General features: G+C 43.6%; 1 protein-coding gene across 1 annotated transcript in view; it reads left to right on the top strand.

Moving 5' to 3' along the window:
* The window catches only part of LAMA1 (laminin subunit alpha 1), a 158742-nt gene that overhangs the window by 127577 nt on the left and 12712 nt on the right, over positions 1 to 18453 (top strand). Inside the window, exons 47-57 of the mRNA XM_012806468.1 lie at positions 1082 to 1232; positions 1920 to 2044; positions 5860 to 6010; positions 6813 to 6957; positions 7549 to 7690; positions 10243 to 10357; positions 10548 to 10718; positions 14027 to 14178; positions 14824 to 15009; positions 16528 to 16657; positions 18173 to 18285. Of these exons, the coding sequence (XP_012661922.1) occupies positions 1082 to 1232; positions 1920 to 2044; positions 5860 to 6010; positions 6813 to 6957; positions 7549 to 7690; positions 10243 to 10357; positions 10548 to 10718; positions 14027 to 14178; positions 14824 to 15009; positions 16528 to 16657; positions 18173 to 18285 (1581 nt within the window). The remainder of the gene's footprint in view (positions 1 to 1081; positions 1233 to 1919; positions 2045 to 5859; positions 6011 to 6812; positions 6958 to 7548; positions 7691 to 10242; positions 10358 to 10547; positions 10719 to 14026; positions 14179 to 14823; positions 15010 to 16527; positions 16658 to 18172; positions 18286 to 18453) is intronic.

Below are 18453 nucleotides of genomic sequence, written 5' to 3'. Positions count from 1 at the left end.
GCCAACCGTGTAAAGAGGAGTGAAGTGCAGCGGGGTAGAGAGTCCGTGTGGCTGGCTGTGGCACACAGGAGGGGCCAGAAGATAGGAGACTGGGGGGAATGTGTTTTCTTAAAATTCAGAAACATAGCAAAACTCTTCCTTTTAAATTCTCTCTCCAAAGGTAATACTTTTGAGCATCTTGAAGTGTTTTTTGTTTTTTTTTTTTTTTGGAGACAGAGTCTTAAGCTGTCGCCCTACTCTTGTTCTCAAGCGATCCTCTTACCTCAGCTTCCCAAGTAGCTGGGACTACAGGCATGTGCCACTATGCCGAGCTAATTTTTCTATTTTTAGTAGAGACGGGGTCTCACTCTTGCTTAGGCTGGTCCTCTTGAGCTCAAGCAATCCATCTGCCTCAGCCTCTCAGAGTGCTGGGATTACAGGTGTGAGCCACCACACAGCTATTTTATTTTATTTTACTTTACTTTATTTATTTATTTATTTATTTGAGACAGAGATTCACTGTCGCCCTCAGTAGAGTGCCATGGTGTCACAGCTCACAGCAACCTCAAAGTCTTGGTCTTAGCTGGGACTACAGGCACCCTCCACAATACCCAGCTATATTTTTTGTTGTTGCAGTTGTCATTTTTTAGCAGGCCCAGGCCAGGTTCAAACCCACCAGCCCCGGTGTATGTGGCCAGCACCCTGCCCACTGAACTACAGGTGCCACCCAATATAGTTCTTTCTTTTCACTTTTCTGTAATAGTATGGTTTGTTGTTGTGATTTTTTTTCTTCATTCCTTCAAAATAGTATATTGAAGTCAATATTATATTATATTTCTTTAATTACAGTTTAACTCATATGAGCTCTTTTAAGCAGAGAGGTATATGAAATGTCTGTTTCAGAAGAACTATTCTGCAAGACTTTGGGGAGAAATCAGGGGTGGGCAGGATAAACCTGGAAGCAGGGAGACCAATAAGGGGTGCTGTTGTGGGGGGCCTGGGAAGAGCAGGTAGATGGTGGCTATGGATGAAATAGGTGAAAATGTATGTGCACCAACTTAAAATTATGAAAGTTCCTTTTACAATTCTTTGTGACCCTTAGATTTGGAAACATTGGTTCACTGAGTGTAAAAGAAATGAGCTCAAATCAAAAGCCACCACCCAAAACAAGTACATCTCCTGGAATAGCCAATGTTCTGGATATAAACAATTCAACACTCGTGTTCGTTGGAGGATTGGGAGGACAGATCAAGGTAACATTTTGAAAGCTGATCCGAACAGAACCGATTGGCTGACTTTACCCATCTACAAAATTAATATTTTAAATTGTTGCATAGGTCCCAGGCAGATGAAGATTTTTCTACTTCCATTGTTTTGCTTTGTGACAGCTCACCTGCAGAGCTAGGCTGGTGCTCGATCAGTGGTGTAATCACTGACAAGAAGCCAATGGCTCATTTTGTTGTTTGGGTTTCTTTTCCAATAGCAAAATAGGAAATTCAATACTCCATGTTGATTTCTGTAAAGTTTCTGTAGCTAGTGGTTGACTGATCCTAATTGGTGCTTAGCCAAGGGGCGGACCACATTTATTTCATCTGTTATCCCTCACCTGGTAAATGCAGTTGAGCTCCTTGGACCTGGAATCGTGTTGAGGGCCCTGACTACCGACCATGTTCCCTGGGTCTCTCGTATGTAAAAGAAACTTTCTCTGGCAGCCCTAGTAACTGAGATGATCCTTAAGATCCTGTCTAGTTCCTGCTCATTCTAAAATCCCACTTCATAACTGGAAGGAAATCCAGTAATTACAAACTGGACGTTTTTCTGAATGTTACTCTCTCAAAATTTAGATCTGTTCCATCGCTCTCAGGGAGTTTTGTGCTCTGAGAGAATTTTTTTCACTTCACCAACTAAATGTAGCTTCTGTGTTTGTTTCTTTACATTAGAAATCTCCTGCCGTGAAGGTTACTCATTTCAGAGGCTGCATGGGAGAGGCTTTCTTAAATGGAAAATCCATTGGCCTGTGGAACTACCTAGAAAGAGAGGGCAAATGTCACGGCTGCTTTGGAAGGTGAGATGTCCCCACAATTTTACACGTGGTGGGTCACTCTGTTAACATCTGAGGGCTGTTGAAAAAACTTATGCACATCAGAGAGTTTGTGACATTGTTCATTTTATTGCAAAGAGTATGAAATAGATTATCTACTGGGCATCACTTTTAACTCTTTAAAAAGAAAGAAGTGCTCTTTCTGCCGTGCCCTGTATGTGTGCCGTATGCTTTGATTGTGGATCATAAACTCTAAAAGATTCAGACTTTTTCTCAAACAACCTCTGTTTCAAAGAGCCACTGTTAAATTGTGGAGAAATCACTGTACATTTTTATTTTGAAAATACTTCCAAGAATGAGGGGTATGTGTGTGGATGTGTGTGCACAATTTTTAAAGATAAATACTTTCCTATTACTAACCAAGTTCTATAGTTCTAGAAATGAAAAGCATTTGGAAATGGAGAACAACTAATATCTTTTTGCATATATTGATAAAATAGGAGGCATTTAATAACTCAATCTCACCAAGCTCAATACCTGCCCTGTTATTTTATAACAAAATAACTACAGCCCCTTAAGTATATAAGGCCTGCATTCTAGCACTATAATGATTATGACAATAAATTGTATTTTGCTATTAGAGAATGGTCACATCTAAATTCTCTCATCTAAGGGGCTGCTCTGTCCAGATAAATATCTGTAATTAACAGCAAGTGTGACAAGATCAGTTAAAAGCAACTTGAGTTGGCTCACACCTGTAATCCTAGCACTCTGGGAGGCCAAGCAGGTGGATCGCCCTGAGCACAGGAGTTGGAGATCAGCCCTAGCAGCAGCAAGACATCATTCCTACTAAATGTAGAAAAACTGCCAGGCATTGTGGTGGACACCTATAGTCCCAGCTACTTGGGAGACTGAGGCAAGAGAATCGTTTAAGCCCAAGAGTTTGAGGTTGCTGTGAGCTGTGATGCCACAGCGCTCTATTGAGGGCGACATAGTGAGACTGTGTCTCAGAAAAGAAAAAAAAATGCTATCTTGTGAGGTAAGAACAGTTACTAGAACTTCAGGGGAATGAGACGTATTCCAGCTCTGTCTCTTTTTCCTTACACGGTGTTTCTAACAAGGAACTCTCCAGCAATTTAGTAATTGTAATATGAACAATGCCCCAGCCCCACCCTGTAGCCTTCTGATTTCGTGATTGTTAGTTGTTAAGAACAAAAAGAGCTAAGAAAAGCTTCATCTTTCCCTGCTGCACCCCTTTTAATGAAAGGATTTGTTCTGTAGCATTCGGATTCAGTCCAAAGGACACACTTAAGGATCTGGAAGGCCACAAGTTTCCCTAGGGTGCAGGCTCCCCACCCCGGCTGAAACTTCACTGTTAGAAAGGAAAATTGTTAACAACAATTTTCTTTTTTTTTTTTTTTTTTTTTTTTTTTTTCAGTTTTTTTTCCCGCCACCTCCGGCATATGGGGCCCCAATAGCAATTTTCTAATTAGAAAATTTTAATGTTTCTAATTTGGAAAATGTCCCCGTACTTTAGCTGTTACAATGTCCCCTATTTTCATCATCATCCTCAGGGTTATTTTGAATCCACTGACCTCTAGCTGCAGTGCGGCGTGAAGGTGACAGTTGCTGGCTCTCCTTCTCTTTTTTTGGAAGGAGGGAGTGGGAGTCAGTTTTCTGTGTGGTCAGTTTTGTCCTCATTGAGACACCTGCCCCACAGATTCCCACCCACCCAGGACCTTTGACTGATGAGGAGGAGGGAACCTGGCATGCTGTGTCCTGGTAACACAGGGCCTGGCTTGTGGACAGAGGGCAGCTGCTGCCCTGAGCTGGAGGAGCACAGAGGCTCATCAGCTCAAGCAAGCCAGGACTTGGTGAATGGCACTTTTCTGCAGACTGAACAAATCAGCAGGCTATTCTTATATATATATCGGCCAACATTTCCAATAATAGGTGTTTGTAAAGAATACCAGTTGGGTAGGATATGAATAGATACCCTATAACAGATATCCTGATAACAAATGTTTGAGAAGCACTGAGTTAGAAAATTAAACTTTTTTTGCTACAAGGCTATCTGAGCTTTTATCCGTGGTGTGCTAATATGCATGGTGACCCAGTCCTGAGGAGAAGGTGGAGTTGCAGAAGTTTCCAAATCAATTGACCCTGAACCTTTTTTTAAAAGGAGCATGCAAAAAAATAAATAAATAAAAATAAAATAAAATAAAAGGAGCATGCAGATATAGACCCAGATGAGGGCTATAAGTCTGTTTGTGAATGGATTGGCTGTCTTCATTGTAAATCCCTCCTCCCCCTTGCCCCACCTTAGGCAAAAACTTCAGAAAGAATAACAACCTAATTTTAATAACAGTTCACTTTGGCTGACTGTGATTAGAATTAATTTTGCATTTTTCCTCTTTGTGTAAGTTGCCATTATGAAATCACCAGGGTGCTCCATTGATATCCTTTAGATTTTTTTTTAAAAATTATGAGTCTTAACCCATAAGTGTAACTCATACTATCAAGTCAGCATACTGCTTTCTTTTATATTCCTCCTTGACTACATTTTTACCCTTCTTTGTGTGGTATCACTATTTATAATTGTGAACATTCGCTTAAATTCTCAAAGGATATTACAAAATTAATCACTAATTCTAATGAAAGAGGATACCCTACTGGAGAAGGGTGAGGTCTAGGAGAACAGGACTTCTCAAGGAGCCCACAAGGATGCACCTGCAGGGTCCATGGTGCATGGACTTGGTGACTCAGGTCTTGGGAATTTGTAAACTTAACTTCCTGGAACTTGGAAATTTCCAAGTTCTGTGAAATCCTGTAGTTCTGTAGGGGCTGGAATAGCATCTCCTGCTTGATTCAGACTGGCCAATGAGAAGGGTAGCTGTGGGGTGGAACTGTTTGACTGTCGATATAAAGGGAAAGACTAAGCCAGTTGGGGAGCAAGGCCATTTGGAATTCTATGTCGAAAGCTCCCGGCTGGTGAATAAAGAAAGCCCTTCCTCTTAGAAACGTGGTGTTTGGGTGCTCTTTCTCTCAGTTGGGCCTCATCTTCCTGCAACATAACAGTTCTCATCAAAATGAATATAGGGTGTTGGGAGCAAAAGTGTTTCCAGGGCAATCTAGCCTAGGGCAAGAGTAAGTCTCTGTCTTTAAATAAATAAGTAGAGTTAAAAAAGTAAAACAGCACAAGATGATAAATGCCAATATAAAAATTACTCTGTGAGGGTACTGGAATTAAGAAAAGACAGTTTTTTTGAAGAAAATTAGAAAACAAATCTAAATAAGTAGAAATATCTATAGCAGTTATCCTCCTGTGAAAACTGTCTTCTTACTAGAGTGAACACTGCCTCCATTCACTCGCCTGTCCTTAGAAAGCAGCTGGGCTTAAACTCAAGGCAAGCATATTGTAGTAGACCCTCTGTAAGTGGACCACTCGGGGGGCTGCCCCAAACAGGTCAACATGCTGAGGTGGTCAACATAAGGACCTAGGCCTGTTATACATTGAGTACACATGATGCATGGCCAGTGTATGAAAATTAGGGCACCATAAAGGGTTGGTCAGTCTAGGGAGGTGGTGGACAGGACACACACCACATGTACATATCAGTACAGGAGGCCTAGTTTCTTATGTTGACCAGTTTGTTACACTCCCTTAAGTGGTCAGCTTCCAGAGGTTCTAATGTATTATGGTTTACCAAATTAATGTTATCAAATGATGGCAATAATAGCTCGACTGTGAATTTTGTGAGGGAGCAATCAATAAACGTACTGTTTGTTCTCTTCACCTTCTTGAAAATGGATTGTATTTTGTCTCTTCTGCTTTGCAGCTCCCAGAATGAAGACTCTTCCTTCCATTTTGACGGGAGCGGGTACTCTGTCGTAGAGAAGACGCTTCGGGCTACTGTGACCCAGATAATAATGCTCTTCAGCACCTTTTCACCTAATGGGCTTCTCCTCTACCTGGCTTCCAACGGCACAGTAAGACTCTTTCTGGGGCATGAAGCCCTCCTGTGTACACACGTTTTTGTTGCTATGAATTTGTTTTTGTTTAGTGAGGATTTTCTAATTAAATTATACATACGTATGCTGTGTGAGTTTATAAACATATACTAACATATAGATATGTATGTCATACAGTTTCCCCACTTTGCACCATTTATTTATTATATTAATATGAATTTACTGTAGAACAGTGGCTCTCAACCTTCCTAATTCCGCGAACCTTTAATACAGTCCAAAGGGGTCGCCACCCACAGGTTGAGAACCGCTGCTGTGGAACCTTTGGGACATACCAAAGAACACCAAGTGGAAACCAGCCGTCCAGTCATTGCACATGTCAGTTAAACATTTGTCATTAAATTTTGAGTTCAAATAATATGTTTCGTTCTATGTTCACGGCAACCACAGTGACCTTAGTTAAATTCCACTCCCAGGAATGTTATGATCCCATTTTCCTCTCGTGTGCGTCTCTCAGTTTTCTTTTATTTTTTAGGACTGGTCCATTTGTCAGTCTGAATAAAAAAGATACAAAGAGGTTCCACTTCTCTCACTTATGAAAACTGTAGATTTTCACAGCAGTGAAGATCGTTTCATTTTTATTTGTGTAGTATTCCAGAAAACCTTCACGGACATTTTTAGTTTTAGAGCATAGCCCGCTGGTTATGGGGCCAGCTCCAGTTTTCTGAGTTTGATTTTAGGTTTCTGCCATCCCTGACTTGAAGGGAAAGGGAAACTTGGGACACAGATACAGCCACAGGGAACTGTGTTCTTTTCTTTACAGAAAGACTTTTTATCCATCGAGTTGGTCCACGGCAGAGTGAAAGTTACTGTTGACCTGGGTTCGGGACCCCTTGCACTTATGACAGACAGACGTTACAACAATGGGACCTGGTACAAAATTGCCTTTCAGCGAAACCGGAAACAAGGTGGGTGCCCAGATGGACTCGGCTGCTGTCAAATTCTTCTAAAAGCAGCAGTCCTTCTTCTACCTTAGTTTTCTAGCTATTCTTAAGTAATATTCTAATTGAAAGCCATTGTCTTTCATATCTTAAGCAACAAAATTCATACTTTGCTGGAGGAATATTATAATAATTATCTGTGGTTTCCAAGTACATTTTTTTGTTGTTGTTGTTGTTGTTGCAGTTTTTGGCCAGGGCTGGGTTTGAACCCACCTCCTTCGGGATATGGGGCCAGCGCCCCACTCCTTGAGCCACACGTGCCGCCCCCAAGTACGTTGTTTAACATTAGATGCTGAATTGGGATCAAACATGGAATCCATCCTGTTTTCTTCCACACACACATTGCTGTCATTTATCAATGGGTGTATTGGATTTATTGACTTTGGTCAAGAGGATTTCTCATTTGTCTTTTAATAGCCCAGAACATCAGCTGGTCAAATGTGCAGAATTGAAAAGAAGATGTCTTCGTAAATGAACTTTGTTGGCAAAAGTGTGCATTTTACTTAGTGTAGAAGGTGATTTCCATTTCCTTGCCTCTTCCTTTCAACCTCCTTTTAGGTCTCCTGGCGGTCATTGATGCGTACAACACTAGTTACAAAGAGACTAAGCAAGGCGAGACTCCGGGAGTATCTTCCGACCTCAATCGTCTGGATAAGGACCCAATTTATGTGGGTGGATTACCTCGGTCAAGAGCTGTAAGGTATGACGTTTAACTACAGCACTTCCGTGTCCCTCATTTCTGCAACAGAACAAGACCCCGTCTCTTGCAACCAAAAAATACCCGGGCGTTGTGGCAGGCGCCTGTAGTCCCAGCTACTTGTGAGACAAAGATAGGAGAATCGCTTGAGCCCAGGAGTTGGGGGTTGCTGTGAGCTGTGATGCCACGGCACTCTACTCAGGGCGGCAGCTTGAGGCTCTGTCTCAGGAAAAAAAAGATCTAAATATTGTTTACTGTGCAATATTTGGAGACCCCACTTGTCATATTCCACTCCCTATCTGGACATTTTAAAGTAGTAGAATCTCTCTCTTTCTCTCTCTCTCTCTCTTTTTTTTTTCTGAGATAAGGTCTTACTCTGTTGCCTGGACTAGAGTGCAATGGCATCACCTGGACTTAGAGTGCAGTGGCATCACCCTAGCTCATGGCAAACTCAAACTCTTGGGCTCAGATGATCTTGCCTCAGCCTCCTAAGTAGCTGGAATGACAGATGTGCATCACCGTGCCTCCTAATTATCTTCCCTTTTTGTAGAGATGGGAGTCTCACTATTGCCCAGTCTGGTGTTGAACTGACACCCCAGGGATCCTCTTGCCTTGACCTTCTAAAATGTTGAGAGCCACCTATGAGCCTCCATGGCCAGAATAGTAGAATTTCTTTTTTTTTTTCCCTTTGAGACAGAGTCTCACTATGTCACCCTTGGTACAGAGGTGTCACAGCTCACAGCAACCTCAAACTCTTGGGCTTAAGTGATTCTCTTTCCTCAGCCTCCCAGGTATCTGGGACTACAGGCATCCACCTCAATGCCTGGCTATTTTTTTGTTGCAGTTGTTTAGTTGGCCTGAGCTGGGCTCGAACCTGCCAACCTCAGTGTACGTGGCTGCACCGTAACCACTGTGCTATAGGTTCTGAGCTAGAATAGTAGAATTTCTTTACAGGAAAAAATATCATGCTTTCTGCAGACTTCTCTGGATTCCCCTTTGTGTGGCTAGAGTGAATAATGTATGTGGAAGTTAAAAAGCCAGCATCAAGAGCCCAGATGAAATGTGGCAGAGGAGAGACAAAGGAATCCTTTGTAACAGTGATCCATGTTTAGCTTTGTGACTTTAATGATTTACACAAACCTATTTGTCATTTGTGTAAGTCTAGCAATCAAGGCAAGATAGCCTCCAGGGAGTAGAGTCATCAAATGTCCAAACTGGGTCACCCAGCCCAGTGGTTTCCAAATTATCTGTGGCAGTGCCCTGTCTTTAGACCAAGTTCTTTTACAGAAGGCTGATGTATGACACAGAGGTGCGGCCATGCAGTGGCTCCGGGAGGAGCCCAGGGTCCACTTCCCACTGTGTCCCTCCCCTCTGCCAGGCATATCGGGAAGTGTTCAGGGGCACAGTTTGCAACCCCAGTCACCTCCTGGTCTCAGACATGAGTACTTGAAACCTCTGCCAGCTGGTCACTTGCCAGGACTGTGCATGTCATGGAATCCCACCCCAGACTTCATTCCCTATTCCTTGTATGGTTAGTTTAGCCTCTAGCGAGGCGGCTACATTGAATCAACATCGAGTCTTCGTCAGTGTCATGGTGCGTCTGTAGTTTGCCCACATGGCACAGGGTAGACACTGGAGAAAAGGAAAGGAGTCCAGACCCCAGACGTTCATATTAGAAGACACTTGAGTATCTCCGCAGCCAACCTCCTCATTTACTTTGGAAGAAACCGAGATCCAGAAAGGGTGAAATTTGCCCCACATCATGTAGTTGGTTAAAGGTCCCCAGCTGATTATTTAACATAGACAAAAAAAAAAAAGAAAGAAAAAGCTGTTATTGTAAGAGGAAACCCTATCACTGTGAAACTCTCCTGTAACTAGCTGATGTGCAAAGTTTGGAGATGGTCAGTAGTCTCTGTGCTTTGGAAATGAGAGCCTGACCCCAGCCAGGCCTGGGGCAACTTCTGGAAAGAAAAATATGCTATTGACTTGGAGGATAAGAAATAGGGTCTGGGACAATCTCAAACTTCACCAAGTGCAATTATTTCCTTTAGGACAGAGTTCACGTGTACATAGTGTGGACAGAAACCCATGACTTCTTTAGCCACTGATCATGGCACCCCTCACACTTGTCCTCATGGGAGCCAAATGTTCTATTCTACGTGGTAACTGGATTGTAACTTGTGGGCTATAATTTCCTTATGACAACGTATTGCCTTTCTTATAATTTGCTTGTGTTTTAATGAGTGTATTTAGATTGTTACAACTGTGAGTTCCCCTTAAAATATTAAACATATTTATTTGCTTGTAGGTAGCCATCAAAGTGGCCACACTCTCTAGGTCTACCTAAGCCCTTTCTCTAGTCCTCAGGAGAGTATTTGTTTGACCTGAGTTCTCACCATCAGTACCGTTCTTAGAGGAGGGTCTAGACATTTCTGCAGTGTGGCCCATGGAAAGAGATTTTTTTATAAATATAGGTCCATTTTTATTCCTTCTTTCAAAAGCAGAATTATAAAATCCAAATTTTATTATGGCTTTTCTCACCTCCTTCCCTGTAGGAAAGGAATCACCAGCAAAAGCTATGTGGGCTGTATCAAGAACCTGGAAATATCCAGATCCACCTTTGATTTACTCAGAAATTCCTATGGAGTAAGAAAAGGCTGTATGTTGGAGGTAGGAAACATTGTTGTTAATGTTGGAATGAGTTTCTATAAATATCCACTGATGTAGCAAAATAATAACATAAAATCTAAACCAGTGGGTGGACAGAATGGAGACAGTGGGGAAGCCCAGTGGCATCCCCACCGTGGGGAGTCGGCCTGTAGCTGGGAACTCACGGCTCCTCTTCATCCCCTCTGACCAGCCCGTCCGAAGTGTTAGCCTCTTGAGAGGCGGCTACGTTGAGTTGCCATCCAAGTCTTTGACCCCAGAATCGGAATTGCTGGCCACATTTGCCACCAACAACAGCAGTGGCATCATCCTGGCTGCCCTTGGCAGGGACGCAGAGATGCAGGGTCGTGGACAGGCCCATGTGGTGAGTAGCTCCTGGTGATACTGGATTTTTGACTTCAGATTTCCAGGCTCTTGGTCTTGACGATTCAATGAATGACCCGACGGACCATAGAATGAACAGTGAGGTTTTATTTACAGCTCAAAGATCCAAACCGCCTTGCAGGGCAGGATGCGAGTGTTACAACTCTTATGAAAACAACTCTGACAAAGAGCGAAGCCTCTTTGTAGAGCGGGATCAGCAATAGAAGTGTTACAGCTCCTACAAAGGACCAAGCCTCTTTGTAGAACAGAATCAGCAGTAGAAGTGCCACAGCTCTCGCTCTTTCTTTCTCAAAGTTCTGCAACAGCTCACTGAAGTCTTGTTCTTCTGCTCTATCTTCTTGAAGGTCTGCAAGGATCTGCTCCTAGGCTCTCTGCTCAGGGGCCTTATAGAGGGGTAATAGCTTAGCTGTGATTGGTCTATAAAATAGACCAGTCAGGAGCAGGATTGAAAATGGACCAATCAGGGATGCACTGGAGGAATCGCCAGCGTTTTCCCCCGATCGGCCTGGTCTTTTTTTGTTACTGGAGCCTCTGGTGGGAGAGGAAAGCTCCCCCTTTGGCTCCAGCCTGCCGGTTTCCAGCCGCTGCCAAGGCAGAGCGGGCAGGTCCTCTAGCGCCAGGTCCTCTAGCGCCGCTCTACTGCAGCCTCTGGTGGGGGAGGGAAGCTCCCCTGCTTGCTCCAGCCTGCCAGTTCCTTTGCCAGCTGCTGCCACCAAGACAGAGGTGGCAGGTCCCCCAGCCCTGCTTGGCTGAGCTGGCTGGGGTGCCACTTTTCCGGTATCACCGGCTGCCTACTCTTAAACTTTTGGTATGTTAATGAGTATGAGTTTTTAATAAGTAAAAGTTACATCGCTGAGTGCCGTTCCCTTATGTATCAGGGATTTCCTGCTGCACAATCCATCCTTCTTGTCCAGCGACTTAGGAGAAGATACTTGCTGTGCACCTGTCATTTTTGTGAAAACACGTTCAGTGAGCACACCCGGAGTTGTCTTCCACGTGTCGTGGTCGTTACTTTTCATTCTAAGGCCAAGGCAGCAGTCCTCTTGCACTGTTCAGGTCTTTAGTCTACTGCTCTAAGGCAGGGTTTTCTTCATCTGCTATAGTGGTGATTTTCAACCAGTGTACTGTGAGAAATTTTAAAGATCATGATTAAATTATTTTCAAAAGAAGTTCAAAGCACAGTGAGTATATTCTCTTTTTTTACTTTTTTTTTGATCAACATAATTTAAGTATGCTGTGGACGTATATGCTATAGGTTCAAGTATGACGTGAGATAAAAAAGGTTGAAACATACTATGCTTGAACGTTTGAAAGGATTAAAAGAGCAGCACCGGTGGCTCAGTGGGTAGGGTGCCGGCTTCATATACTGAGGGTGGTGGGTTCAAACCCGGCCTCGGCCAAACTGCAACAAAAAATAAAACAACAGCCAGGTGTTGTGGTGCCCGTGTTACCGCACTGTACAGAGTAACTTCTTTACTGTACAAGACACTTTACAGACATTGCTGCGAAGGATCACAGCCACCTGCAAGGCAGATGCTGCTGCCTACGTTTTGCTGAGGAAGAAACGGATTCAGAGAGCCCGGTCTGTGTGCCCAAGGTCACACAGCTGTTATGTGACATCTGTTTGTAGACCCCAAGTGTGTCACAAGCCACTTGGTGAAGAAGGGTTGATAATGACTGAATTGGTTTGGGACTCCACTGATCATTTCTTTTTTAATATAAAAGTTGAACTGAAATTTATATATATATATATTTTTGAGACAGAGTCTCAAGCTATCATCCTGGGTAGAGTGCCATGGCGTCATAGCTCACAGCAACCTCCAACTTGGGCTCAAGTGATCCTCCTGCCTCAGTTTTTCTATTTTAGTAAAGACAGGGTCTCGCTTTTGCTCAGGCTGGTCTCAAACTCGTGAACTCAAGCAATCCACCCACCTCAGCCTCCCAGAGTGCTAGGATTACAGGCTTGAGCCACCACACCCAGCCTGAAATTTATATAAAATTAACCATTTTGGAGTAAAAAATTCAGTAGCATTTAGCGCACCCACAGTGCCGCAAGGCCACCTTCTCTGTTTATTTCTAAACATTTTCATCACCCAGATAGAAGTCTGGGGCATTAAGCAGTCACTCCCTGTGCCCCTCTCTCCCACCCCTGGCAACCGCCCATCTGCTTTTTGTCTCTGAGGATGGATTTACCTGTTCTGGATATTTCGTATCAATAGACTCACACCAGGTGCATCCAAGCTGCAGTATGTGAGGTCTGTGTTCCTTTTTTTTTCTTTTTTTTTGGCCGAGGCTGGGTTTGAACCCGCCATCTCCAGCATATGGGGCCAGCGCCCTTCTCTTTTGAGACACAGGCACCACCCAAGTCTTCATTCCTCTTTATGGCTGAATAGTATCCAGCTGTATGTACCTCTCACAGTTTATCAGTTGCTTCCTTGATACATGGGGTTATTTCTCCTTTTTGGTTATTATGAATAATGCTCAAATAAGTGTTTGAGTCCCTGTTTTCAATTCTTCTGAGTGTATACCCAGGAGAAGAGCTGTTGGTCATGTGGTAATTGTATGTTTGACTTTTGGAAGCTCTGCCAAACTCTTTTCTGAGCCAGCAGAAACGGAGTGATGCCGTCCACTAGTAACCAGGGTATTGTGAAACACCTCCATCCAGTTCTGCTGGCGGCATTATGAATTGTTATATCTCTTTTCAATATGGCAAAATGATTTTAAGAGCTTTAAATATTGTCAAACTTTAGTTCCACTTTTAGAAAGGTTAGAAACAATTTCACAGGCAAAAAAGTTAAATATTCATATGGATGATAATAAACAATTATCAAATTGAAACTACTTTAAATGTTATTGATTAAAAAGACAAATTATAATCTATCTATTTATTGATACATAATGTAGCAATAAGGAATACGCATGAAGGCAATGCAGAAATGGAAACGTGGGGTGGTATGTGTAGTGGTAACAGTATAATGAACAATGTAAATTATAGGAAGGGATAGGGCGGTGCCTGTGGCTCAAAGGAGTAGGGTGCCAGCCCCATATACTGGAGGTGGCAGGTTCAAACCCAGCCCTGGCCAAAAAACTGCAGAAAAAAAAAATTATATGAAGGGATTAGAAAGTAACATAATAAATTTAAAATAGTTCTGTTAAATGATGAGAGTCTTAAGTAATTGCTTGCTTGATGTTAATATTCCCATGTTATCTTTGTAAGATGGAAATTTTTTAAATCATATAGTAACAAGCTTTTTTCTGGATAATTCTCTGTACACCTCCCACCCCCAGCCTTTCTTCTCCATTCTGCTGATTGAAGGCCACGTTGAGGTACACGTCAGCCTTGGGGACAGGTCCAGCCTGAGGAAAGCCCTCCTACACGCTCCCACCGGCACCTACAGCGATGGACAGCCACATTCCATCTCCTTGGTTAGGAATCGGAGGTACCGTCCCCACGGCAAGGCGTGTGTCATGAGGGGGTGGGGACCTCACCAGGGTTTCCAACCTTGTCCTGGTGCCCTGTGCAGTGAAATGACTGGCATGGTTAGCATTCCAAATAGTTCTAGAGGCCAAACCTTGCCAGACACCTCCTTATGAGATGTTTGTGCTATTTCTATAATTGAACAACTTTACCCTTGCCCTTTTTTGAAACTCAATATAAATTATATTGGATTAATTCTGTGGCAGAGAGTATTATGGTGTTAATAAATAGTATATCGATAGTAAACAGTACAGTAGGAAGTAGATTATGTCAACATTGCTGTACATTTCCCTCCAAAACTCTAGAGCAAACGTGTGAAAAGCATACTGGAAGTTTTCATCATAGGTAAAGAGGTAAAAGAAAACTCTCAAAAAAGCAGTCAAATTCAAGATTTGTGTTAGCATTGCACTCATTTCTGAAGAATTTTCAGTTGTAAGTTTTAATTTTTAAGATTCACCTTTTTGCTCTGACACAATGTCATATTAAAATTTGTCTTCCAAGAATTTTTATTATTCAGTAAGAACTTCGCTGGGATCGTGTGTTAAAATTGGGTCATTGTTTTATTATATTTAAAGATTTTCATTTATTTTCTCCTTTGACCTTTTAGAATTATCACTGTTCAGTTGGATGAGACCAATCCTGTGGAAGTGAACTTGGGTCCATTAGCAGAAAGCAGGACAATAAATGTATCCAACCTGTACATAGGGGGGGTTCCAGAGGGTAAGGGGACCTCGGTGCTCAGAATGAGAAGCTCGTTCCATGGCTGCATCAGAAACCTGATCTTTAACCTGGAGTAAGTGAAACTGCTCTCTGCATGTTTTTGCGTTTTCTGACCTTTAACAGTGAGTGCTAGCACTGACCTGCAGTCTAATTTTGCTGTTTGAGATTTCCTGAAATTTTACAAGTTCCTGAAGAACATATGAACCCCATTTGTCTATCACAGAAGTCCCCCCAAATGGACTTTATTGGATTCAAATGATTGACAGTTACAGTCATCTTACTTTCAAATAAATGATGAAACATTAGCTCCACACACAATTATCCATAAATAGGTGGGGTTAAAATATATTGGTGACATGCATTTAAAAGAAGACAGATTTTGTAATACAAATTTCTGCATTGTTTTTACAATTGGGCTACTAGCAATTTTAGATCGTTAATGGCTCCCCTGAAAGCAATTACTGTATAATTAAGAACTGAAAGCCTCCATCCCATGTGTGGCGGGCTTGTGATGATTCATTCCTCCTCGCTGACCCTCTGCCAGTGGTCAGCATGCTGAGCAGACTCAATTGGTGCTCTGCCCTGCAGGGCCAGTCAGTGTCTGCCCGGGAGAAACCGTGAGCTGATGAAATTGGGGTCTGTCCCGCCGGACCACTGACTTGGCTCTCAACCTTTAGCAAGGACTTGGATCTTTCATAATCACAGCGTCTTTCCCCATCAAATTACCTCTTAGGGGTCCTTGAACCTGGAAAGAATAAAAATGTCTTCGTGGGTTTCCACATGATTACATTGTTGGAGGCTTGCTTTAGCTATTTCTATAGACTTATATTTAGTCACCTATTGTCTGTTCATTCTTTCCCTCACTGACGAGTCACCTTCATGCTCCTTAAGGCTGTGAGGCTGTGGACTCCATGTCTCTTGTGGTTCCCAGGCATGTCCTGGAAAGTGCCACAGGGTCTCATGCAGGAGCGGGACTTGGTGCTGAAGCTGCACAGTGAAGGGGCGTGTGACGAGGGAAGCCCACGTCCTCCTAAACAGGACATCAGTGTTCAATTGAGGCCACTATGCAGGGAGGTGGAAACCAGACCATGAATGTGGCCACAGGGCAGCCCAGCGAAGGCTGCAGGAAGAGTATCAGCTCTGGAGCGGGTCTTGCAGGCTACGCAGGAAGGATCTGGGATAGTGTTTCAAGAAGCATCAAACAAGAAAGTACCGGGCGTCCCCAAAGTCACCATGCATAGGAAAAATGGAAAATTATAGCTAAATATACCTTTATTTACAAAATATTCATTACAAAATTTTACAAAAGGGTGACCAACACATAGGGAATATTTTGTAAAATCGTGTAATGAATATTTTACAAATAAAGATGCATTCAGCTATAACTTCCCACTTTTTATGTATGGTGACTTTTGGGACACTCCTGTGTATAACGTGATCTATCCAAACTCTCCGTCATAGTGAAGGTTGGTCACTCTGATCACTATAAGAGAAACAAATGCATTGTTTCTTATGGATTTTAATTGTACAGTAATCATATGACACAGGTACTGTGTCCTAATTTTGAAAACTCTCCCTTCTTTGTGCCTAGACTTTTGGATTTCACCAGTGCAGTTGGCTCTGAACAAGTGGACTTGGACACCTGCTTGCTTGAAGAAAGGCCTAAGCTGGGTTTTCTTGGCGAGGACGGGGAGCTCCTGCCAGAGCCCCATGTGTTCCCGGTGAGAGCAGCCTCGTTAATGATGTTCCTCAGGTCCTGTCAAAAAACGTGAGAGGAGGCCAGAGGGGATTAAAATAGGTATTGCGAGAGCTGGAGCTGGGGCTGTGATAAAGATCAGAGCAGGCACACGGCGTTGGAAGGTGTTCCCAGCAAACTGATGGGTGACATGACCCATCATTTCCGGATTGCAGGGCCCAATGCTCAGGGACCCTAACTAGGCTGACACACAGCAAACTTTTGGCAGAGGTCCTAGAAGGATTTATTATCACTTTAGGTCAGTGATTTTCTCTCGTGTGTGTGTGTGTGTGTGTGTGTGTGTGTGTGTGTGACAGAGTCTCACTCTGTCACTCTGGGTTGAGTGCCATGGTGTCATTATAGCTCATAGCAACCTTAACCTCTTAGATTTAAGCGATCCTTTTGCCTCAGCTTCCCAAGTAGCTGGGACTACAGGCACCTGTCACAGCGCCCAGCTAGTTTTTCTATTTTTAGTAGAGATCATGAATTAAATTATTTTTGAAAGAAGCTCAAAGCACAAAAAGTACAAAAAGTATATTCTTCTTGTTACTCGTTTTCTCATCAGCATGATTTAAGTGTGCCACGGAAGTTTAGCTATAGGTTCAAGTGTGCTCTGAGACAAAAAAGGTTGAAACACTGGTTTAGACATAAGCAGGAATCATGAAAATACGTACTTAGTGTGAGCCATTGTACATATCTTCATTGCTTAAAATTTTTTTTAAGAGATGTGATTCTCTTTTTCCTAAGGAAAAGCCAGTTTGGGGCAAGCAGTTTTTATGGCAATCATTGTTATTTTCCATTTTCTCCCCCTTCTGTTTCTTGGTCCAAAGCGTGCACTCTAATAATTTAGGAGATGATGCAATTGACCAAAAGCGGTGCCTTCCATGCAAGGCCTGTCTTTGAGTTCACGACAGTTTTTGTGGTGGCATCTGGCTTGGGCATTGTCTGGGCAGCCTGAACATGCTGTGGCACCTCCCCTGGGTCCCCATCCCCTGCCCCAGGGTCTCGGAGCTCTTCCCACCCGCACCTCTTGTCCACACCTCATGTTGATGTGAACTCAGACGCATCAAACTCTGAGCCCATGAGACCTGTGAGACCCATCACCTGTGGGCTCTTCCAGTTTCCCGGTGCCTGTGCTATGAGGATCCTGGGCCGCTGTGTCCTAGGGCCATTCCCAAAGCCTAGGACTGTGGTGGGGGTGGAGAGGACACAGCAAGGCCTCTGCCCTTAGGGCTGTTGAAAATTGGGGGAGGGACTTCAGCGTCCCATTGAATTAAGTGAACTTGAGAGGGTTTAAGTCACCTCTGTCTAATCATCTGATTAAAGTGAGCGGTAAGGGCTGGCCAGGGCCTCACTGAAACCAGAGTTGAAGGGAGTGCTGACTCCCTTCGTGGTGGTGCCCTGAGATGGTGGCTTCTGAGGGGTTTTCCCATGGAAAGAACACATGTGTTAGCGGGGCCGTGGCTGTGGGTGGCTGAGTGTCCCCATGTGTCCCTTTCAGGAGCAGTGTGCAGTGGACGCCCCTCTGGAGTACGTGCCTGGCGCCCACCAGTTTGGCCTGACGCAGAGCAGCCACATGGCATTGCCTTTCAATCAGTCTGGCGTCAGGAAGAGGTGGGTGTTGTTCCGGGGTCCCTGTGGGGCGTCAGGGAGAGGTGGGTGTTGTTCTGGGGTCTGAGGTGGGTGTTGTTTTGGGGTCCCTATGGGGCGTCAGGAAGAGGTGGGTGTTGTTCTGGGGTCCCTATGGGGCGTCAGGAAGAGGTGGGTGTTGTTCTGGGGTCC

Source organism: Otolemur garnettii, unplaced genomic scaffold, assembly GCF_000181295.1.
Source record: "Otolemur garnettii isolate 467f Iridium unplaced genomic scaffold, OtoGar3 scaffold00053, whole genome shotgun sequence".
NCBI classification, from domain to species: Eukaryota; Metazoa; Chordata; class Mammalia; order Primates; family Galagidae; genus Otolemur; species Otolemur garnettii.
This window is presented reverse-complemented; position numbering and strand designations above follow the sequence as displayed.